General features: G+C 42.6%; 1 protein-coding gene across 1 annotated transcript in view; it reads left to right on the top strand.

Annotated features, from left to right (window-relative positions):
- Positions 1 to 3,266: 3,266 nt before the first annotated feature.
- The window catches only part of Ints2 (integrator complex subunit 2), a 43,992-nt gene continuing 23,476 nt past the window's right edge, over positions 3,267 to 23,782 (top strand). Inside the window, exons 1-13 of the mRNA XM_051158860.1 lie at positions 3,267 to 3,309; positions 4,283 to 4,589; positions 5,122 to 5,260; positions 7,260 to 7,362; positions 8,836 to 8,949; positions 11,167 to 11,297; positions 11,550 to 11,723; positions 13,058 to 13,284; positions 14,921 to 15,046; positions 19,781 to 19,852; positions 19,946 to 20,060; positions 21,860 to 21,928; positions 23,041 to 23,175. Of these exons, the coding sequence (XP_051014817.1) occupies positions 3,267 to 3,309; positions 4,283 to 4,589; positions 5,122 to 5,260; positions 7,260 to 7,362; positions 8,836 to 8,949; positions 11,167 to 11,297; positions 11,550 to 11,723; positions 13,058 to 13,284; positions 14,921 to 15,046; positions 19,781 to 19,852; positions 19,946 to 20,060; positions 21,860 to 21,928; positions 23,041 to 23,175 (1,755 nt within the window). The remainder of the gene's footprint in view (positions 3,310 to 4,282; positions 4,590 to 5,121; positions 5,261 to 7,259; positions 7,363 to 8,835; positions 8,950 to 11,166; positions 11,298 to 11,549; positions 11,724 to 13,057; positions 13,285 to 14,920; positions 15,047 to 19,780; positions 19,853 to 19,945; positions 20,061 to 21,859; positions 21,929 to 23,040; positions 23,176 to 23,782) is intronic.

Below are 23,782 nucleotides of genomic sequence, written 5' to 3'. Positions count from 1 at the left end.
GAAGCAGAGGCAGGTGGATCTCTGAGTTCAAGGATGGCCAGGGCTACACGGAGAACCCTGTCTTGAGAAATCAAAAAAGATATACTGAGCCAAAAGGCTGAAGATTATGCTCCAACGTTAGAGAGAGTTTTGGGTGACTGTGTAGGCAGCGAACTGCCTCTGGCATTTTTTTTTTTTTTTTTTTTCACTTTGGAAGCTGCTAACCAGCACTTTCTTTCTACTCAGGTAATATTATTCCTTCTCAAGTCTCTGATGAGGTTGAACACCAGAAAGATTAGTTTTGCAATTAAGCTTAGTTGTTTAGGGGTTAAGATGTCTTTAAGTCTAGATAGATGTTTTAAGTTGATAGAGATGAGATATGATAGATACTGATTTACATTCAGAATTTTAGACTCACCAAGATAGGAAAGATGTTTCCAAGGCTGTCAAATACAAATAGCCAAACACTATGAATATATCATTTATATAATTGCTGATTATTTCATGGTGGTTCTTGCTGTATGTAGTGTATTATATATTTGTGTAATAATGTATATGTAAAAATACACACATGCAGCTGCACACACACATGTATACACATATACATACATACATACAAACACATTCACACATGCGTACACATACATAGTCACACACATCTACAAGTACAAACTACATACATGCACAAATGTATCCAAAGGAAAGACATCCATGCTGTGCTCATGAACTGGAGAATTCAGTGTCATTAAAATGCCTATGCCAGTACCCCAAAAAGAAAGAAATTAATATGAATTAAGTCAGAACAAAGACAAAAGCAGCCAGAGTCATAGTGCATCCCTATAACCCCAGTACATCGGAGGTGGAGGCAAACAGATCTCTGAGTTGTTCAAGGCCAGCCTAAAAAAAAAAAAAAAAGGTCAGTCCTCTATTTTGGTTTTTAAGATTGATTTACTGGTTTATTTTTATGAGTATATGTGTTTTCTCTGCATGTTCTGTGTACTACATGTTTTCAGTGTCCAGAGAGGGCATTGGATCTTCTGAAAATGGAGTTAACAGACTGCTGTCAGCTGCCTTGTGGGCTCTGGAGCCAAACCCAGGTCCTCTGTAAGACCTGCCAGTGCTCTTAACCCTTTAACCATCTCTCTGGCTCCAGAGATACTAAACAGCAGCAGCAGCAGCAGCAGCAGCAACAACAAACTATTGTTAATTTGTGTGTGCTCTGTAGAGCCAGAAGCGAGTGTCAAATCCCTTGGAGCGGGAGTTACAGGTGGCTGTAAATCACCAAGTGTAGGTGCTGGAAACTGAACTCAAGTGCTCTGAAGAGCAGCATTCTATGAAATACGTTAGGAGCGTGAAAGGCGGCACAAGTGTGTCAGGTGCCGGTTGTTGAGCTTGACGACCTGAATTCAAGTCCCAGGGTGCACACGGTGAAAGGAGAAAATCAACTTTCATAAGTTATTCTCTGGCCTTCAAATGCAAACACAACGAATGTCACACACACACATATGCATATGTACACACACACACATATATATGTATATATTAAAGAATTTTGTTTATCCCAAGCACAGTACTTGAAACAGAAGGTAACACGTATCTTGGCTGAACGAGAAAGAAACATGAGCTGGTCAAGGTGGCCCAATCCTGTAATCCCAGAATTTGGAAGGCTGAGCAGCCTGGGCTACGTAGTGAGGTTCTGTCTCCCAAAAACGTTTTATTAAGAGATACATAGACTTGCGATTTTCAAGATCGTGAGACTTTGTAGAAGTTGTTGAAAGTTTTTTCCTTTTTAAGATGTATTTAGGGGCTGGAGAGATGGCTCAGAGGTTAAGAGCACCGACTGCTCTCCCAGAGGTCCTGAGTTCAATTCCCAGCAACCACAGGGTGGCTCACAGCCATCTATAATATGACCTAATGCCCTCTTCTGGCCTGCCGGTGTACATGCAGGCAGAGTGCTGTATACATAGTAATAAATAAATTAAAAAAAAAAGATTTATTTATTAGTTATACAGTATTCGCCCTGCATGTGAGCCAGCAGGCCAGAAGAGGACACCAGATCTCATTATAGATGGTTGTGAGCCACCATGTGATTGCTGGGAATTGAACTCAGGACCTTTGGAAGAGCAGACAGTGCTCTTAACCTCTGAGCCATCTCTCAGCCTAAGATTTTTACTTTCTTTCACGAAGTGCTAGATATAATTTTGAGAAAATTCCACAGAATTCATTCCTAAATCCACACTCTTGAAAGGATTTTTGCAGCCTTAAGAAAGGAGAAATCAGCCAGCCAAGAAGGCTCTAATACCAGCACTTGGGAGACGGGAATTGTGTCAAGTTCCTGGTCAACCTTGTCTATTCAGACTCAGGCCCATCATGAAAAACAACCAAACCTTGAACGCAAGCCGGAAGTGGTGGCGCGCGCTTGTAATCTGGGGTACACACCACAAAACTAAATAATGAAGACCCCCAAAGCAAGCTATTACATTCTGTCCGTTAGTGCGTAGGCTTGGGATTACATTACTTTAAAAATTCCCCAGCACACAGGTCTAGGGATTCTAGAACTTCGGAACTGAGATGGCACCGGCAGGGGTTTAAAGGAGGCTACTAACCGGTTCCATTTGGTAAGTTTCCACGGAGGAACGAAGGGACAACTTTTTACATTTCTTTTACATACGTTATTGTCACTTAAATGTCGCGATAATCCCAGGGAGGGGTTTACTTCTTAGATTGGTTTAGCGACCCATTTGACACGTCCCAAGAGGAACACTCTGGAAAAGAGACAAGTAAAAGTAACACTCCAGGCTTTCGGAAGCGGGGAGGGGCGTGACGGAGGAAGGGGCGGGATCGCGCATGCGCAGGACCGCGCCGCCGCTTCCAGCTGGCTTTTTCTCTCGCCGCGGTCGTCCTCTCAGTGCTGTACGGTGGCCGGCGTGGTCCAGGCGCTGAGGATGAATGGAGGTGCAGGGTGCAGATTGAAATAAGTCTTCTCTGTGTTTCCCTTTCTCCCGGCTGCTTCTGCTTTTCTTTCTCTCTTTTTTTTGTTGTTTGGTTTTGGTTTTTGTTTTGTGTTTTGCAGCGTCCCCATTCTGACCCCTGCTGTGTGGACGACCCGGTTGGTCCCAGCGTCTGAGTTCTTGGTGCCCGAGGCGACCCCGGGCATAGCCGGGGTTTGGGGATCCGGATAATCGCCTAGGCCTAACTTCGGACCGCGCTCTCGATTTCTGCCTCTTCCGGCGCTCGGACGCGGAGTCCGAGTGGATCTCTTGAGGCTGGAGGGGAGACCTTAAGGTATGAAGCGTCGGCTTCTCGGGCCCAAGTTCCGCTTTGTCTCAAGTCCGCCTGACTCTTGTCAGCCCCAGACACTCGGTTCTCTTTGCTACCGGGCAGAGACCCTGAGGTCTGGTCGCTTCTGCCTGGAGCTCACTCAACATGGGGCCTGGGAGGAGACAAGGAAAAAAAAAAAAAAAAAAAAGACAGCAACATTTCCGTCCACGACTCTTTGCCCACAGCTCTGCTAGATCGTAAGTGCCCAAGTGAGACTCTTTCTCCCTCAGCTGACTGAGCCTACGTGTCTACCGCCTACCCTATAGGGGGTACAGAATATGCAGAATAGCGTGTGGCATTCAGAAACTTGAATACGACATTACTTTTGGGCCAGGAGAAGATTTACCAGTGTTTCCATCTAGTTAGGAGGTGGAAAGAGAAGCGCCGCTGATGTTTAAATATATCTGATAGGCTCGTGAAACCAATGAGAGCTGCCTACGGCCGTTTAGTTTCTCTCCATGTTTGATGGAGCTCATCTGTCTGGCATAGTGAGGAAAGCCTTGTACTGGTGGTTACTATAGAAGAGCTCAGCCCGGAATGTGCCCACCAAGTAGCAATATTCCTGTGAAGCTTATACTGTGTTCGTAAAATAAAGTTTTAGAGCAAACGATCCCCAGATTTGGAACGGACAACCCGCAGTTTTCCTTCTTATTTTCCACATGTCAGCAGAGACTTAGGGAGATAGAAACCTGGTCTTTCATTGTGCCAACAACATTTTCAGCACAGGGACCTACTTAACACCCAGCACACTTTTTCAGATTTTTTTTTTTTCTTGTCCCTGACTGCCCTGGAACTCACTGTAGACCAGGCCGGCCTTGAACTCAGAGATCCGCCAGCCGCTGCCTCTCCAGTGCTGGGATTACTGGCTTGCGCCACAGCGCCTGGCCACTTTTTCAGATTTTTCAAGAAGGGTTTTCATTCATGTGGGAACTAGATGCCTGCTTTCATTTTTTTTTTTTCTTTTCTTTTTAATACTCCTTAGGATCAAGAGCGATGACGACTGAGTGTGCTGACCTTCAGTTCGTTAGCCCTTTCGCTTTTGAGGCCATGCAGAAGGTGGATGTCCTTCGCCTGGCGTCTCTGAGTGACCCAGAACTTAGACTTCTCTTGCCCTGCCTGGTGAGGATGGCACTTTGTGCTCCTGCTGACCAGAGCCAAAGCTGGGCTCAGGATAAAAAACTTATACTTCGCCTTCTGTCTGGAGTGGAAGCTGTGAACTCCATTGTGGCACTGTTGTCTGTGGACTTCCATGCTCTCGAACAAGACGCCAGCAAAGAACAGCAGCTGAGGTAAAGTTTACTCCTGGGTGACTGCCTGGGCTTTACTTGATATTCCAAAGGAGGGACTTGCACGTTGCTCAGAGTCGGCTGTCAGAGTTCCTCCAGAAAAAGAGAGAGTGAAAACTTAAATTCCGGAAGACATTTTGCAGAGGGCTTTTGTGTTTATAGTTAAAATCCTAAGAGCTCCTTTCCGTTCTAGAAAATGTTGGTTGGAGAAGATTAACTACATATTAGGTCAGTTACTCTGGGTGGGACTGAGGAGGATAACATCTTCTAGGGCGCATCGCTTCATTGGGATCACTGAGCTTTTTAAGATGCCGTTGATTGCCCGAGATGCCAAGCTGGGCTATACCCTCTCCTGCCTGCTGTGTGTCTGTAAATAAGCTGTGGTTGTTACAGAAGTCCGTGACAATGACTGGGTCTTGGTCTTGGACTACATAGGCAACTTGAGCATTCCGGGGGGGAAACGGGAACTGTTTCCAGTGAGTGCGTTACGGCCACGCCAGGCTGTGCCTTGTTCTGTATGTTTGTACTTCCCTAGGCATAAACTTGGAGGAGGCAGTGGAGAGAGCATCCTGGTATCCCAGCTTCAGCATGGACTCACACTGGAGTTTGAACACAGTGATTCACCGCGTCGGCTGCGGCTTGTGCTGAGCGAACTGTTGGCAATTATGAACAAGGTGCTCTAAAGAAGTTCTCAGCCCCGAGTACTCCTGACTTGAGACCTGCAGCTAGCACATAGTTAGGGGGTGGGCAAGAAGGCAGGCAGTTAGGTGTTCTGCTAGTTCCTGTTTGATCGTGCTCTTTCAAGGATGGAAGGGTTTTCTTTTGTTGGTTTGTTCTGTTTTTGTTTATTTGTTTTTTTCGAGACAGGGTTTCTCTGTATAGCCTTGGGTGTCCTGGATTCACTCTGGAGACCAGGCTAGCCTTGAACTCACAGAGATCCACCTGCCTCTGCCTCCTGAGTGCTGGGATTACAGGCGTGCGCCACCATGCCCGGCCTGCTTGTTTGTTTTTTGAGACAAGGTTTCTCTGTGTAGCCCTGGCTGTCCTGGAACTTGTTCTGTAGACCAGGCTGGTCTCAAACTTCCAGAGATCCACCTGCCTCTGCTCTCCAGTGCTGGGATTAGAGGTGTGCACTGCCATTCCCAGCTATTCTGTATTCATCATCAGGATTTTATTTTATTTTATTTATTTATTTATTTATTTTGAGACAGATTTCTCTGTGTAGCCTTGACTATCCTGGACTTACTTTGTAGACCAGGCTGGCCTCGAACTCACATAGATCCACTTGCTTCTTCCTCCCAAGTTCTGGGATTAAAGGTATATTCTGTCATGCGTGGCTGGCTAATTATGGTTAATTTAAACTTTCCACACTCTATACCTTTCCTGCGTTTCTTGTAAATAAATGGTGGCTGTGATAAGAGGCTTTTCCTTCTGTGGGGTTTTAAATGCTCAGTATGGCATTGTTGCTATGTGGGGAATACGGCATATCTTTCTTTCTTTAGTTTTCTTTTTCGAGAAAGTATTTCTCTGTTTAACTGCTCTGGCTGTCCTTGAGCTCGCTCTGTAGTCTAGGCTGGCCTCGAAATCACTGAGACCTGCCTGCCTCCCCCTCCCAAGTGCTGGGATTAAAGGCGTGCACCACAACTGCCCGACCATATTATAATATATTATCATAGGAAATTTAAGGAAAAGAATGTGTATTTTCTTGTTTGTTTGTTGTTTAGTTTTTTTGAGACAGGGTTTCTTTGTGTATCCCTGCCTGTCCTGGATTTCCTTTGTAGACCAGGCTGGCCTTGAACTGACAGAGATCCTCCTGCCTCTGCCTCCTGAGTGCTGAGATTAAAGGCATGTGCCGCCACACCCGGCCAATTTTGTTTTCTTAATCAACAGCTTATATGTATAACATTCCTACATTTTTTCTTGACTTGCAATATCTTTTAATTTCAAGTATCTCTAAAAATGTAGATTGGAAAGCCGGGCATGGTGGCACACGCCTTTAATCCCAGCACTTGGGAGGCAGAGGCAGGCGGATTGCTGTGAGTTCGAGGCCAGTCTAGTCTACAAAATGAGTCCAGGCCAGCCAAGGATACACAGAGAAACCCTATCTCAAAAAACCATAAAAAAACAAAACAATGTAGATTGGAATCAGCTCCCCCTACTCTGTTTGTCTCTGTCCCTCTCATCTTTGTGTGTGTGTGTGGCGGGGAGGGGAGCGGTGCAGAGTCTCACTAGGTGCCAGGGCGGCCTTGTAACTGGAGATTTTTCTACCTCAGCCTCTCAAGTGCTGGGATAATAAGCTGTAGGCACTCTGCAGTTCTGAGACTAATGCAACCATGCCTGAGTAGTAATCATGGTGAAACTGGGTAAAACTGCTAGGATCCCACATACTTAGCTTCAGTCATGTTAAAACTGATGACTTGAGGCTGGGTGTGGTAGAGCATACCTTTGATCCAGAGACAAGAAGATGAGGGTTTTATGCCATCCTAGGTCAATAGATTAAAGGCTATCCTGGTCTATGTACTGCGTTCAGACCAGCCACTGCTACATGCTAAGACCCTACCTCAAACATCACAGCAGAAACTCATGATTTGTGAGCTCAACACAAACAAACAAACAAAAAAAAACTACTTGAAATTCATTGTTCTTTCTTCCCTTTGTCCTGTTTTCTCTAAGGTGTCAGAGTCCAACGGAGAGTTCTTTTTCAAGTCTTCTGAGCTCTTTGAGAGTCCGGTGTACTTGGAGGAAGCTGCAGACGTGCTCTGTATCTTACAAGCAGGTACTGGGTGCTGCCCAGAGACTCCTCAGATACAACGTCTGTGGAGTGTTGCTGTGCGACTCCTCAGCCTGCAGTGTTGAGTGTGTCTAGGTGTGCAGTGGATGTTTTGGCACTGGAGATCTAAGCAGTTGTGAACTGCCTGATGTGGACGCTGGGGCTCAGGTCCTTTGCAAGAGCAGTATTATCTCTCCAGCCCCAAATTTGGTATTTTAAAGATTATCAAGACCGGGTGTGGTCCTACATTTGGGAGGCCGAGACAGTAGTATTGAATTAACATCCAGACCGCTTTGGTCTACAGAGTCTGGTTATGTCTCAAATAACCCCCTTCCCCGTCAAAAACAAACAAACAAACAAACAAACAAACAAACACCCAAAAAACCAAACCTTTAAAATGTAAGTTGTTTCTAAATATATGTCTTAAAATTTTAAGTTAAAGTGCTAGAGAAATGGCTCAGCTGTTAAGAGCACGTGCTGCTCTGCCCAAGAACTTGAGTTTGGTTCAGGTGACTCCCAGCTGCCTGCAGCTCCAGCTCCTTGGGGCCCACAGCCTCACATGGATCACCCACATGCACGTAACCTCTTTTAAAGAGTTTACATTAAAAGTGGCTAGCGTTAGAACAAGGCTCAGTGACTTAACACTGTTTGTATAGCCTGCCATATCACATACTTATTAGCAGTATCTATTTGATTTAATGATTTATAACTTCGGTGGTTTTATGTTCATAATATTTATATTATAACCAAAAAGCAAGTTGAGTCAAAAGGCAAAGGGCAGAGGGGTAAACATAATCTCAGTTTTAGTTAATGTTAAAACTATTAATGAGGGAATTAAAATTAGATATTAAATATATTTACTATTACAAATATATTAAAAATTAGATAGTAAATATATTTCCTCCTATCACAAATATATTAAATACACATATAGGATTAGAACTAACAAAAGATTTTTTTTCTTTTCCAGCTTCTTTTTTTTTTTTTTAATTTATTATTTTTTTATTTTAACTGCATTGGTGTTTTGCCTGCATGTATGTGTGTCTCTGTGTTGGGGACTCAGATCGCGGAGTTACAGTTGTGAGCAAGCCACCATGTGGGTGCTGGGAATGAACGCGGGTTCTTTGGAAGAGCAGTCAGTGCTCTTAACCGCTGAGCCATCTCTCCAGCCCTTCCAGGTTCTTTTTAATAAGCATATAATAAAATAAAAGCAAGAAGATATAGAACTGTAAATATTTTTATGAAAATAATTTCTTAAAACAGTGTTACTCAGGGAAACTTGAGCCATATTCTGTGTTGAATTGTCCGCTTGGTAGCCTCTCCCCGCTCACGGGCTGTAGGTTACCTGAAGTATAGCTAATGTGACTGAGGAACTTGTACTTTGAGTTGCATTTTGGTGACATCTTTGGATGTTTTTTTGGGAATTGAATGTAGGCAGGGGTCACGGATCAACAGTGACAGTGGCTTTTTTTCTTCCAGAGCTTCCTTCCTTGCTTCCTATAGTCGATGTAGCCGAAGCCTTGCTACATGTTAGAAATGGTGCCTGGTTCTTGTGTCTCTTGGTAGCCAATGTTCCTGATAGTTTTAATGAAGGTAAATATAATTTAAAAATGAAATATTGGAGAACTTTGTTTTGGCATGTGCAGGGCCTTTTTTTTTTTTTTCCAGGGTCTTGCTCTGTGTTCTGGGCTGTTCTTGAACCTGGGATCCTTTTGCACCTGCCTTTGAGTGGGGTTGGTGTTAGAGGTACATGGCACTGTGCCAGGGTGGAACACAGCGTCTCCCATGCTCGGCAAGCAGTCTGCCTCTGAGCTACACCTCAGGCCACTCTGCACTCTGTCTTTTTGTTTGTTTGTTTGTTTGTTTTGTTTGTTTTTCAAGACAGACTTTCTCTGTGTAGCCTTGACTGTCCTGGGCTCACTTTGTAGACCAGGCTGGCCTCGAACTCACAGCGATCCACCTGCCTCTGCCTCCCGAGTGCTGGGATTAAAGGCGTGCGCCACCATGCCCGGCTTCCCAGTCTGTCTTTTAATTGAAGTGTTTAGGTCATTTGTATCAGCTGTTGAATGTAATGACTGTGGTAGTTAGGTATGTCATTGTTATTTTTATCCCTTCCTTCCTTCCTTTGTATCATTTTTTAATTGTACATTTACCTTGTGTGTGTTAAAAGTCCCAAGTAACATTTATACTGCTTTTATTTTAAATAGCTAGTCTTTTTTCCTCTTACTTATTTATTTATTGTGTGTGTTTGTGCATGTGTGTACATAAGGAGGTCAGATGACAACTTCATGAGTAGGGCTTGCTCCTACCATGGAGGTCCAGGTGGCAAGGCTTAGTGCTCAGCACCTTGGCTCGCTGAGTGCTCAGCACCTTGGCTCACTGAGTGCTCAGCACCTTGGCTCGCTGAGTGCTCAGCACCTTGGCTCGCTGAGTGCTCAGCACCTTGGCTCGCTTAGTGCTCAGCACCTTGGCTCGCTTAGTGCTCAGCACCTTGGCTTGCTGAGCCGCTTCACCAGCGCCCGTTTCTTAGTTTTTTGACAGGGTCTCGCTGTGTAGTCTGAGTGGCCTTGAGCTTTAAGTAGTTTTTCTGTGTCTTCATTCCCAGTGCTGGTATTATACACATATGCTGCCATGCCCAGCTTATTTTAAAGTCCTTTTTAAAATGTGACAAAAAGGCTTTATTTACATAGTCATTATTGTTGGTGTTCTTCATTGAATTGCCTTCATTTCTTGTAGGGTAGATTATTTAAATTTCTTTTTTATTTTGTCTTTATTTGTGTGTGTTTGGGATTAAACCCAGAGCTACTTGCTCTGCCCTTGAGCTTTGGAGGGTAGATTTCTTTCTTTCTTTCTTTCTTTTTTTCTTTCTTTCTTTCTTTCTTCCTTTCTTTCACCTCTTCCTCCTCCTCTTCCTCCTCCTCCTCCTCCTTCTTTAAGAATCAAGGCCAGGTGTGGTGACATACACCTTTATTCATGTATTTTAAGTATATGAGTGCATACCAGAAGAAGACATCAGATTCCATTACAGATGGTTGTGAGCCACCATGTAGTTGCTGGGAATTGAACTCAGGATCTTCGGAAGAGCAGTCAGTCCCCTTTACTGCTGTGCCATCTTTCCAGCCCCACGGGTAGATTTTTTTATAACAATTTTTTCCAGGTTTTTGTCAGGGGAAAAAAACAAAAACCATGTTGCTTTTATTTTCAATACTGGGGATTGAGCACAGTGCCTTGCACTGACCTGGCAAGCACTCTGCCGTATACCCATCTCTCTTCTAATTTTTTTCATTTCGGAACATGGTCTCACCAAGCTGTCGAGGCTGGACTAGTTGCTCAAGTAGGTTTTAAGCTTCTGCCTCAGACTGCGTGTAGCTCACATCGCAGGCCTGTGCTACTGGGTGGGCTAGTTGCTGCATTGTTTTTGGTTTTGTTGTTTTTTGGGAATTGAATGCAGAGCCTCATCCATACTAGGCAGGCGCTCTTCCTCTGAGCTTAGCCCTAGCCTTTTATTACTGTGTAGCCCAGGCTGCCCTCTAAATGGAGATTCTCCTCCACCTCGCCCATGCTGTGAGCCCATGGCCAGCCTAAGTATATGTCGTCGTTTGCTACCTGTGTCCTTGTGGGTTAGATGGCAGGTGTTGTCCTCCACATTGTGGCTCGCTCAGGACTTTTCATTCCATTGTTCCTCATGACTTGCTTCCTGTTGCTGTACCATCAAGTTCCCCCCTGTTTTCCTTCTACACTGTTTAAGTTGCATAAATGATTGATTTTCAAGGATGAAAGCTGAAAATAATAGAGACTCTTCAATAATAGTTTGTAGGGGCCTGATCAAAAATGGAGAACGACAGGATGAAGAAAGTCTCGGAGGCAGGCGCAGGACAGATGCCTTGCGCTTCCTATGCAGAATGAATCCTTCCCAGGCCCTGAAGGTCCGGGGCATGGTGGTAAGAGATCCTGCCATCTGCGTAACAGCACTTCTTATAGTAGGATTTTTTTTTTTTTTTTTTTTTTTTATAATCTCAAGATTAATTGAGAATCTTTTAGAAATTGGGAATTAATTTATATTTTGAACGTGCTGCTCTCCCTTCTGGGATTGTTTCGTGAGATCTCTTCCTCATAATTTGAGGTGCATTAAGTTTTAAAATGTTCCAGCTGTTTTTCTTACTGTATTGAGTTTGTTTTCTCTGTTGTGTTAGGTGGAAGAATGTCACTTGCCAGGCCTTGGAGTGGCTTTGACATTGGATCATACTAAAACTGAAACGTGTGAAGATGGAGTGAGTGACTTGGTTTGCTTTGTCAGTGGCTTGCTTCTTGGAACGAATGCAAAAGTCAGGACGTGGTTTGGAACCTTTATTCGAAATGGTCAACAGGTGAGAGTCAGGTACATGGTAGGGAAGGATCGCTACTTAGGGCAGTTACTAAGAGTGAAGAAAGTTCTTAGAAGGATGTCAGTCGCTTGGCCTGGTGGCTCATACGTATAATCGCTGTACTTGGAAAATGGAGGCAGGAGGACTGCTATGATTTCAAGCTAAAAGCCATGGGAGCCAGGCTTTAACCCAGCACCCTGAAGGCAGAAACAGGTTGGACCTCTGTGAATTTGAGGCCTGCCTGGTCTTCGTAGTGAGTTCCAGGACATCAAGAATGACTTAGAGAGACTGTGTCTCAAACAAACAAACAGCCATGGGAGGAGGCTGGGCGTGAGGGTGGGGTGGGTGGAAACAAAAGAAGAAAACAAAGGTATCATCTTTAGACCAGTGGTTGTCAGACTTTTACATCAAGGATATGAAGGTTTTGTTTATATGGCTTGTCTTTTGATATTTCTCACATTAGAAATTAAAAATTTTGAACTATGCAGTTTATTAAAAATAAAAAAAAATAAAAATAAAAAAATAACCTCAATTAAATGTAAACATAAGGGGTGTATGTGTGTGTGTGTGTGTTTTTTGAGCTCACTCCTGATATTTAGTCAAAGCTAACTTTGAGTTCCCATTTAGGTTTGTGCCGAAGCCTCCTCAATTACAAAGATCTTAGGAATGTCCCACTATACTTATAGCAAACATTACATTTAAAAAAATTATAAGAATAAAAAAAAAGCCTACTGAGAATAGTAGTACTGGTTTACAGTTTTCACATCTCTTCAAAATCTAGTTTAGTAGAAGCCTATGGAGAATGTACTGTACACTAGTGAGAAGGGAGGGGATGAAAGGCACTATTCTTGGGCTAGAGAGATGATGGCTTAGAGGTTAAGAGCACTGGCTGTTCTCCCAAAGGTCCTGAGTTCAATTCCTAGCAACCACATGGTGGCTCACAACCGTCTAACATGAGATCTGATGTCCTCTTCTGGTATGCAGGTGTACATGTAGGCAAAACACTGTATACATAAATAAATAAATCTCTAAAAAAAATTTAGAAGAAAATAAAGAAAGGCACCATTCTTAATATTGGGAAGGGCCTTCAGAGTGATGAGTTGGAATGGACTGCCACACCTAGCTAAAAATACCATTTAAATACAATTCACAACCCAATTTACATTAATTTAGCTTTTTCTCTGCAGTCAGTGCAGTGAGTAGATGAGTAGATTTTGAGGTTTCCTAACTCGTTAAAATGGCTCTTCATGTTGGGTCAACTGCAAGTGCTGAAGTGATAGATCTGTTGAGCTTCCTCTTAAGTTAGTAAATGCCCCATGCTCTCTTATTTCTTACAGAGAAAAAGGGAGACCAGCGGTTCTGTCCTTTGGCAGATGAGAAGGCAGCTTCTTCTGGAGTTGATGGGCATCCTCCCTACAGTAAGGAGTACCCGCATTGTAGAAGACGCCGATGTGGAGATGGAGCCCACTGTGTCTGTGTACTCGGGGCTGAAGGAGGAGCATGTTGTGAAAGCCAGCGCACTCCTACGCCTGTACTGTGCCTTGATGGGGATTGCTGGACTCAAGTACTCAGTCTGATATTTACCTTCTGTCTTTTTCTTCTTGTTTCTAATCTCACAGAAGTGAGCCAAAGGCCTTCCTAAGAGGGTTCAGGTTTTAAGATTTCCCAGCTTTTATCAGTACTGAAGATATTAAGGCCAACTATCCTTAAGGAATATTTTGATCTAGTTTGGTCTGATTACAAATAGAATTATGGATGCCGGGTGTGGTGGTGCACGCCTTTAATTCCAGCTCTCGGGAGGCAGAGGCAGGTAGATCAATGTGAGTTTGAGGCCAGCCTGATCTACAAAGTGAATCCAGGACAGCCAAGGCAACACAGAGAGACCCTGTCTCGGAAAAGAAAATAAAAAACAAAAACCAAAACAACAAAAAAGCAAATAGAATTATGCAAATATTGGAGGGACGAGAGTAGTTGATCAGTTTGGACTCATGGTGTAAAGGATCCTGTGATTTTTTAGCACCACTTGAGGAGCTCACCCCCATTCTGAGTGAGCTGGAGTAATCCACTGCCACGCCGGGCCCCAGCTCCAAGTAAATCCTTTAGAATTGACAGGATGTGGTTCTTGAACACTGTACCAGCTCCTTTTGAGTAATGCCCTCAACTGGTATCTGAGCATTCCTAAGTGTATCTAGCTTGTGTGTCTTTCAGTTCTGACGGTTTAGTTAAGCAAATGCTGGCCCATCTGTTCGGTTCAAATTTAAGTCAGTACAGTCCATTAACCCCATAACCGTATAAAGCTCTTCAGGACACATGACTACACATAAACAAATATGTGCTTGTCATGTCTATGATCTCGGCTATTACTTCCTTTAAAGTCTGTTGGTCATTGAACTCTGTTTATTTGTTTTTTGCATAGACAACGAAGTAATTCTGTTTCCCATTCTCAGTGATAAATCCATATGCCATTTAAAAAGGAGACAAGTTTGAAAAGAGAGAGTTGGCCAATAAAGATGAAAGGGCAGCCTGGCGTGGTGGCGCACGCCTTTATTCCCAGCACTCGGGAGGCAGAGGCAGGCACATCACTGTGAGTTCGAGGCTAGCCTAGTCTACAAAGTGAGTCCAGGACAGCCAAGGCTACATAGAGAGACCCTGTCTCGAAAAACAAAACAAAACAAAAAAATCCCACAAAACAAAACAAAAGAAAATGTAGGTGAGGGGGGAGTGATGGCTCAGAATTAAGGATGTTTCCTCTGCAACCATGATGACTTGAGTTTGAAGCTCCAGCACTCACCAAAAAGCTGAGCATGGTTGTACATGCCTGTAACATCACCTCAGTGATATGTGAGGGAGAGAGATGCATGTCCCAAGAGCTTGCTGGTCAGCAAGCCTAGTGGTAACAGCTAGCTTCTGCTTCAGGCAAGCATGAAGATCATCCTCTTCTGCCCCTGCATGCATGCAGAGACATGAACATCCACACATTCATCTGCACTGTCATACCCTACACACATACAACACACACACACACACACACCCATAACACATGCACACACACAAGACAAAATAAGCATTTGAATGTAGTTTTTTAAAAGTGAGGTTAAAAAGTTTGTATTTGAAGGGTTAAAATGTTGGGTAATTCACTTGCTCTTTTTCTGAACTAAAAACAGAGAAAGTGCAAAGCTTAGTTGTGTTTCTCCTTGTAGACCAACTGAAGAAGAAGCTGAGCAGTTGCTGCAGTTGATGACCAGCCGTCCTCCTGCCACACCAGCTGGGGTTCGCTTTGTTTCCCTTTCCTTCTGCATGCTACTGGCCTTTTCTACACTTGTCAGGTACCCTACTATACAAGTTGCTTTACTTTCTCAAGATGTGCTTTTATTTCCTTATCAAAATGTACTTAGAGGGGCTGAGTGTGAGTGTAGGTAGCATGTTCGCTTAGCATCTGCACTGCTACCAGAAAGGGTGTACAGCATATTATTAAAAGTCTACCACAGAAATTGGCCGGTAAAGGGGTATCAAACATCTACTGAGTGCTAGCTAGCCATTTTATTAGTCTTTGTTAAGGTTTCTTCTGAACACTTTTTAAAGGCTAATAACAACTCTTTCCCTTTGTGCCTTCTTTGGAGGTAATATCTTTTAGTCATTTGGTGCTTTACTATACATTGTTTCAAAACTTTAAACATTTTTTACTTGTCTTTTTTATTACTAGTTCAGTGTGTGTGTGTGTGTGTGTGTGTGTGTGTGTGTGTGTGTGTGCGCGCGCGCGCGCGCGGGGGTGCATGTGCATGCCTGTGCCTGAGTGCACGAGTGCCGTGGAGCGTACGTGGAGGTCAAAGGAAAGCTTGCAGGACTCATTTCTTTCCTTCCACCATACGGACTTCACAGGTTGAACTCTGGTTATGTGGTTTAGTGGCAGTTTTGTTTTAAATTTTCTTGATATGTTATGTAATATTAATTCAACCCAAAACTGTAACAATAAATTTTGGTGCTTGTGGTAGGTAGTTCATACCTGTAAACCCAACTGATGGGAGTCCAAGGCAGGAGGATTGCCTTGGATATGAGAGTAGCTTGGGCTACTAAGATCCTGTCTCAAAACACCAACACCAAAACAAAACAAAAAAAGCCCACAGACACTAAAAACCCAACAAGAAAGAAACATAGTGCAACTAAATTTCCTCTGGGTCTGTTCTGCCTCATTACCCAATCTATTAGTTTAATCTTTTTCAGAAACCTTGCCCAGAGCGGTGTTGTTGCTCCAGCCTTGGCTGGGTCCCCTGTACCTAGTGTTCTGTAGCTGTATGCGCATGGGTCTTCATTTGGCATCTTTAGAACAGGGCAGGGGTGAATTTCTGAAAAAGCCTTTATTCTGACTTTTGCCTAACGGTTTGATGGCATGTAGAATTCTAAGCAGGAAGTAATTGCTTTTGAGGATTTTGAAAGTGTGTGTCCCACTGTCACCCAACTTCCTGTTGTCAGTGTCTAACATCATTCCAGCCACTTTGTCTGCCTCTTCTTTCTCTGTGCAAGCATGGAGGGCTAGCTCTTCCTCCTGTGATTTTGATTTTTTTTTTTTTTTTTTTTTTTTTAAGACAGGGTCTCTCTGTGTAGCCTTGGTTGTCCTGGACTCACTTTGTAGACCAGGCTGGCCTTGAATTCACAGCAAGAACTCACATAGATCCCGCCTGCTTCTGCCTCCTGAGTGCTGGGATTAAAGGCATGTGCCACCACACCTGGCCCGTGATATTGAAATTTTTAGATGATAATATTTAGTCTCAATTTGGTTTTGTTTTTATTTTTGTTTGTTTAGTTGAGACAGTCTTTCTGGCTGGCCTGAAACTCACTGCAGTACCCTGGCTGCACGCACCCCTCCAATGCTGGGATTGCACCTACGTCATCGTATTCTGCCTGAGTCTATATTGATCAATCATCAGAGGCCCACTGGGTCCTTTCCAACTAGAAACTGATGTCCTTTGGTTCTAGGAAATGCCCCTGCATTCATGTGTTGATACTGTCTTTTCCTGGGGTTTCCTTGTCTGACACCTCTTCTTGTGTGGCGCTTTCAGGGGCAATCATTGGATTTTCTTATACTCTTCTCTGTGGTTTGCTCCATAAAAAGGACCTGAAAATTTACTTAATTGTTCACTTTAGTGTACCTGTCAGTATTCTTAGCATTTTAACAATTATACAACAATCGCCACAATCTGATTACAGGTATATTCTCCACTCCAGACAGAAACTGTCTGCCTTTCTGCTTTTGTCTTTATATGCAGTGTTTACTTTTTAAGAGTTCTCACTTGATTCGTTCATTCTTTTCCTTTCTTTCTTTAATCTTTAAAAAAAGATTCATTTATTTATTACATATACAGTATTCTGCCTACATGTATGTCTACACACCAGAAGAGGGCACCAGATAACATTATAGATGGTTGTGAGCCACCCTGTGGTTGCTGGGAATTGAACTCAGGACCCCTGGAAGAGCAGTCAGTGCTCTTAACTGCTGAGACATCTCTCTAGCCCTCTTTCTTTAATTTTTTGGTTTTTTTCTTTTTAAAAAATTTTTGTAGATGCTCTTGTCTGGCACTTACTGTATGTTGAGATTGTTGTCTGGCACTTACTGTATGTTGAGATTGTTGTCTGGCACTTACTGTATGTTGAGATTGTCTGGCACTTACTGTATGTTGAGATTGTTGTCTGGCACTTACTGTATGTTGAGATTGTTGTCTGGCACTTACTGTATGTTGAGGTTGTTGTCTGGCACTTACTGTATTTTGAGATTGTCTTTCAACCTCCAATTTTCCTGCTTCCACCTCCCAAGTGTTGGGATTGTTTGTTCTTGACTGTTTCTTCCTTGTAGTGGCCATTGCTTTGTTGGTGGGGTACTGGTTTTCTCTAAGACCTTTGTGTTAAAGATCTTTTATAGCATTTATTTATTTTGTGTGTACATGTATATGTGTGTGGGATGCATGTGCGATGCCTGTGTGTAGAGGTCCAGGAGCTACTTGTGGGCATCAGCTTTCCTTCCCTCATGCAGGCCCAGGGAGCAACTCAGGTGCTTTTTACCAGCTGAGCCTTTTTACTGGCCTAGAAATTTCTATTAGTGAAGTTTTAGTGCTGTTCAGGAGAGTATAATGTTAGTAAAATTAAATATAAGTAATGTTAGCTATATGCTTCTGGTGTTCCCTCTCAAGCCCTTTCTAAGCATCGCCTCTTGTCCTCATTACTCTGGCGTGCTGTACGCATCTGCTAGGAGGTCTGCAGTGCAGAAGGATGAGCTTCTGTTTCAGATCACACCGTCAGTCACGGCAGAGGCGGGATCCCCAGGTCAGGCAGGCCTCAGGGCGCCCTCCCACGTAGTCTTGTCTTGCCTTAATGGAGTGATTGAAGGATAATTGAGTATAGTAGTATGTCTAAGTACAAATGACCTTTAAATTTTTCTTAGTTTGGAGTAGTGGGAAAAGCACATTTTTTAGTTGTTTTGTGTTTTACCTGTTGTCCTGCAGTGAGGTAGAAGGGAACGGAAGTCAAAGTCACAATGCCTTTTAGTTTAAATCTAGTCATTGTTTTGAAGAAATTTCTCTGTTACCTGGCCAGTGAGATGGCTTCGTGGGTTATTGGCCACCAAGCCTGACAACTGGAGCTGGATCCTGGGCTTTATGGTGAAAGAGAGGACTGATTCTTGCAAATTGTCTTCTAAGCGCTACACACATGTCATGCTGGACACACCTTCACAGAATAAATGAATTAATATAAAAGAAAAAATTAAAAAGAAGTTATTAGTTCCATTTTAAATATGGTGAGCCCATATTCTTCTTAGTTTTCGTGATTAGTAATAATTTCTGTCCCAAATATTCTACCCAAAATATTTCTATAAATTAAATTTGAAGTAAAAGATACATTAATTTTTTTTTTAAGTTTTAGACCTTGGTTTCTGGATTTTTGATGCTAAAGTTTTTTGTTTTTCTTTTGTTTATTTTGAGAAAGTCTGACTGTAGACCAGGCTAGTCTTGAACTCACAGAGATCTGCTTTCCTCTGTCTCCTAAGGTTTGGGATTGAAGGTTGAACCACCAGCTGAGTGTCGTGGCGCATGCCTTTAATCCCAGCACTTGGGAGACAGAGGCAGGCAGAGCTTTGTGAATTTGAGGCCAGCCTGGTCTACAAAAGGAGTCCAGGACAGCCAAGGATACACAGAGAAACCCTGTCTTGAAAAAACCAAAAAGAAAACAGGAAAAAAAAAAAAGGTTGAACCACCAAACCTGGCCCATCTGATGCTTACGTTTTAACATTAGATTTAAAGAAAAAATTTCCAAGCTGGGCGTGGTGGTGCACTCCTTTAATCCCAGCTTTTGGGAGGCAGAGGCAGGTGGAGCGCTATGAGTTTGAGGCCAGCCTGGTCCACCTAGCTTGTGATCAGTTCTTAGTATAGTTCTTTTAACATTTTAATCCCGGAGACTTTAGGTTTCCCAAGGAATAAGAGGAACTGTCACTGTCTAACTTGCAAATTTATAGTTTCTAAGACTTGAGGTTTTGACAGTTCAGATTCATGAAGCCAAAGCCTTCGTCTTTGAATTCTAGAACTATTCATGTCTCATTTATAATTAATGGTCTAATTCAGCAAACCATTAATTTGACTTAGTATTTCAAAATAATGGAGAAAAATAACTCCAAAAAATAATTCCTCGGCTGGGATTAATAATACTTCATGCTCCCAGCACCAACACAGTGGCTCCGGACCACCTGCAACTCTAGTTCCAGGGGACCAAGGGCACCAGGCATGCACATGGTACAAATGTGCACATGTAGGCAAAATCCTCATACGTATTAAATGAGAATAGATAATTCTTTTTTTTTGTTGTTTTTTGTTTTTTTGAGACAGGGTTTCTCTGTGTAGCCTTGGCCATCCTGGACTCACTTTGTAGACCAGGCTGGCCTCGAACTCACAGCGATCCGCCTGCCTCTGCCTCCCGAGTGGAGAATAGATAATTCTTTAAAAGTCAGGGAAAATGCTTTCAGATGACTTTCTTCCTAGCCATGTGGCTTATGTGGTGATGCTGTGGTGTTCCCGCAGCACCCCAGAGCAGGAGCAGCTGATGGTGGTGTGGCTCAGCTGGATGATCAAAGAAGAGGCTTACTTTGAGAGGTAAGGCAGGCAGCCGTTTGTTTCACTTAGTTGAGAAAGCTCTTCTTACTTATTCCCTCCTTGAAATTCATAGTTTTCTTCTGTTTTTAACAGTACATCAGGTGTCTCTGCTTCTTTTGGGGAGATGTTGTTATTGGTGGCCATGTATTTCCATAGCAACCAGCTTAGTGCTATCATCGATTTGGTCTGCTCTACTTTGGGGATGAAGGTAATTTTTAATTATCTTTTTTCTGAAAGAAATTGTGTTTAAGCTAGATACTCTGTCGTAGTATAAAATAAATACATTGTTTTCATTTAAGTAGTTTTAGTTGCTTGCTAGCTTGAAATTTTATTAAGGAATCCTAGAAAAATAGGAATTACATTTATTCAGATTTTGTGTATGTATGTGTGTCTGTGTGGGAATATGTGAACATTGTGCATTTGCCAATAGAAGCCAGAAGAGGGAGTGCGAGCCTCAGGTGCTGGAGTTACAGTCTGTTGTGAGCTACCTGACATGGATATAAGAACCAAGTTTGTGTCCCTGCAAGAGCAGTCATGGCTAAGCCATTTTTCCAGCCTTCATTTTTGCTGTTTTTAGAGACAAGCTGGCCTGGAACTCATGATGATCTCAATTGCTTTTTTTATTTCCCATGTTGATTTTCTAATTTATTGTTAACCTAAGATCCATTTATATTAATATGCACACAGGCAGTCACTCATCTGTATCTTCATATACTTCTCAGTCTATTTAAGATAAAACTGCAGCAAGCAGTTACTAAATAAGTGAGGCTGCTAAGTGTTTTGTGAATACTGTCAGATTATTTTTCATAGATATCTTTCTAGTTTCACTGTTCACATTAGGACATCAGAGCCCTTTGTTTCCTAAAATCTTACCATGCCTAGACAGCCCCATTCTTTGTAACCTTTGCTTTAAATTTAATTTATATGTTTATTTATTGAGTAATCCTGGCTGTCCTAGAACTTGGTGTGTAGACCAGAGTGACTTCAAATCCATAGAGATCTGTCTGCCTCTGCTGGGATTAAAGGCGTGCATCACCATGCCTGCTTGCAAATTTGGTGAAGAATGGTCCCTCTTTTTTTATATTTTGCTATTAATGAAACTAGTTCTTCTGTTTTTTTTAATTCTTTTTTCTTTTTCTCGAGACAGGGCTTTTTTCTGCAGCCCTGGCTGTTCTGGACTCCTTTTTGTAGACCATACTGGCCTCAAGTTCACAGAGATCTGCTGCCTCTGCCTAATGAGTGCTCGGATTATAGGCATGCTCCACCATGCCCAGTTCTTTTTGGTTTTTTTGAGACAAGGCCTTGTATTTGTATCTAGACTGCCTCATTATGTGATCCCCTGCCTTTTCACAGGAGTGCTGACTTACAGGTGCGAGTTATCACACTCAACCTTTCAAATTTCCTCCTGGTTTACTTGTGGCTTTATGCTTTGCATGTAGATCTTTTTTCTCAGTATTAGTGAACAAACACAGGGCTTCACTTACATTAGGCAAACACCCTTCCACTGAGCCGCGTGTACTCAGTTCTGCAGACTTTGAGTTTTAGTCCATTTGTAGTCCACTTCTGTGTGTAGTGCCATGTGTGTTGTATGAAATATGTATGGTTCTTGTCTCCCTTTATTGCATAAACCTCTAATACCCACTAACTTAGGATGTGACTAGTTAGTACTATTTGTTAAGTAGGCTTTATTTTATCTATGTTTGACAAGAGGTCTCCCTGTCTTGCCCAGGTTGCTCCTGACCTGGGTTCTAGTGACGCACCGTTCTTAGCCTCCCAGGTGCTTGGGCCTTGAGATGTGTGTGCGTGTGCACTGCTTTATCTAAGTCCGATTTCTACTGCTTCTGCTTCTGTGTCTTTTAATGTCAGGCTTGAGAAGCCACTTGTGGAAGAAAAGCTTAACTTTTGAACATTAATATCATGTGTCATACCCTTTTTGGGTATAAAGTCATGAGAGTAAATGCATTCCCTACAGTTTACATGCTGCTGGAATTCTTTTACCTGTTTTAGATTGTGATTAAGCCGAGCTCCTTGAGCAGGATGAAGACCATCTTTACTCAGGAAATCTTTACTGAGCAGGTACTCCTTCTGCCCGTAGCTCTAAACTGCTTAAAACATACAAAGTGCTGTGTCATCATCATTTTCAATTTGTAATGATAATTTATTTCATCTTTTTTTTTTTTTTTTTTTTTTTTTTTTGAGACAGGGTTTATCTGTGTAGTCCTGGCTGTCCTGGACTCACTTGTAGACTAGGCTGGTCTTGATCTCATAGAGATCCTCCTGCCTCTGCCTCCCAAGTGCTGGGATCAAAGGCGTGTGCCACCAGCCCCCAGCTCTACACCTGCCTTACTTACTTATTTTTTTTTGTAGTTTTCTGGTGATGGTGGAGCTTGAACCATAGGCCTTTGTATGCTATGCTACTGCTGTACCACTGAGCTGTACCTCGAGCCCTTTACGTCTTTATGTATAAAAATAAATAGAAAATTAGAGATCTTTATTAGTTCCTAGTGTATACTGCTTTTGCTTTTTTTGGGGGGGGAGGTGCTGGGAATTGAACTCAGGAGTTTGCACGTGTGAGGCAAGCATCCTGACCCTGAGCTGTATTCCTAGTCATAATGAGATAAAGTTTCTCTAAATTGTTGAAGATGGCTTTGAACTTGAACCTCATGCTGCTGCCTTTCTTGTAGCTGAGACTACAGATGAGTGTTACCACACTTATTCATCACTTAGAAAATGTGAAAATGAGCCGGGTATGGTGGTGCATGCCTGTAAGTCCAGCACTCAGGAGGCAGAGGCAGGCAGAGATAACTATGAGTTCGAGGCCAGCCTGGTGTACAAAGTGAGTCCAGGACAGCCAAGGCTAAACAGAAAAACTCTGTCTCGAAAAGCAAAAAAAGTAAATAAAAATCATGAAAATGTTCAGGCACATGTCTGCAGTCCTAACACTCAGGACATAGGAGCGTGTCATCCTTAGCAATATGCAGAGTTCAAGGCCAGCCAGATCTACATGAGACCTTGTCTCAAAACAAAACAGTTAAAACTTGTAGCACTTGGTTCTCATCGTTCATCCTCAGGGACTACATGTCAGAGGCGATGGCCTGCTTATGTTGGTAGTCTATGCACTGTACCTTGTTTTCAAACTAATCTTGCATTTGTGTGTTATGTGTCTTAACGCTGTTTTTCCCTCTTAGGTTGTCACAGCTCATGCAGTTCGAGTCCCTGTCACCAGCAACTTGAGCGCCAACATTACTGGGTTTTTGCCTATTCATTGTATTTACCAACTTCTCAGGAGCCGGTCGTTTACCAAGCACAAAGTGTCCATCAAAGTAGGACTTTACATTTAGACTTCAGACTGTCGCTTACTTCTCTCTCACTAGTTTTTAGCTTGTTTCCTGTAGTTCTCTCCTGTGGTTTGAGTATATGTTTGGTAGGAAGCTAAATTACTATGTAGTAAGTTAAATTACTACTATAAATAGCTAGTTACTAGTTATTTGTATAGTTAATTATTATTAAGAACCCAATTTTAAATAAAAAAAAAAAAACAGTGTTATAACTTTTTGCTGTTGTTTTTTTGAGACAGGGTTTCTCTGTGTAGCCCTGGCTGTCCTGGAACCACTCTGTATACCAGGCTGGCCTCGAACTCATAGATATGCCTGTCTCTGTCTCCCAATTGCTGGGATTAAAGTCATGTGCTACCACTGGCTGGCTACAAAATTTTATCTTTTTTTTTTTTTTTTTTTTTCCAAAATGTATAATATTACTCTTCCATTTAAAATTTCAGTAGTAACACTTAGCTACCCCATTGAACACTTAGTAAGAAATTTTCAGTTTTTACATCTTTATTTTGTTTGATACAAAATGTATCTCATGTAGCCCAAGCTGGCCTTGAACTTGATTTGTAGCTGAGGTTGCCGTGGATTCTTGGCCCTTCTG

This window comes from Acomys russatus, chromosome 16, assembly GCF_903995435.1.
Source record: "Acomys russatus chromosome 16, mAcoRus1.1, whole genome shotgun sequence".
Classification (NCBI taxonomy): Eukaryota; Metazoa; Chordata; class Mammalia; order Rodentia; family Muridae; genus Acomys; species Acomys russatus.
This window is presented reverse-complemented; position numbering and strand designations above follow the sequence as displayed.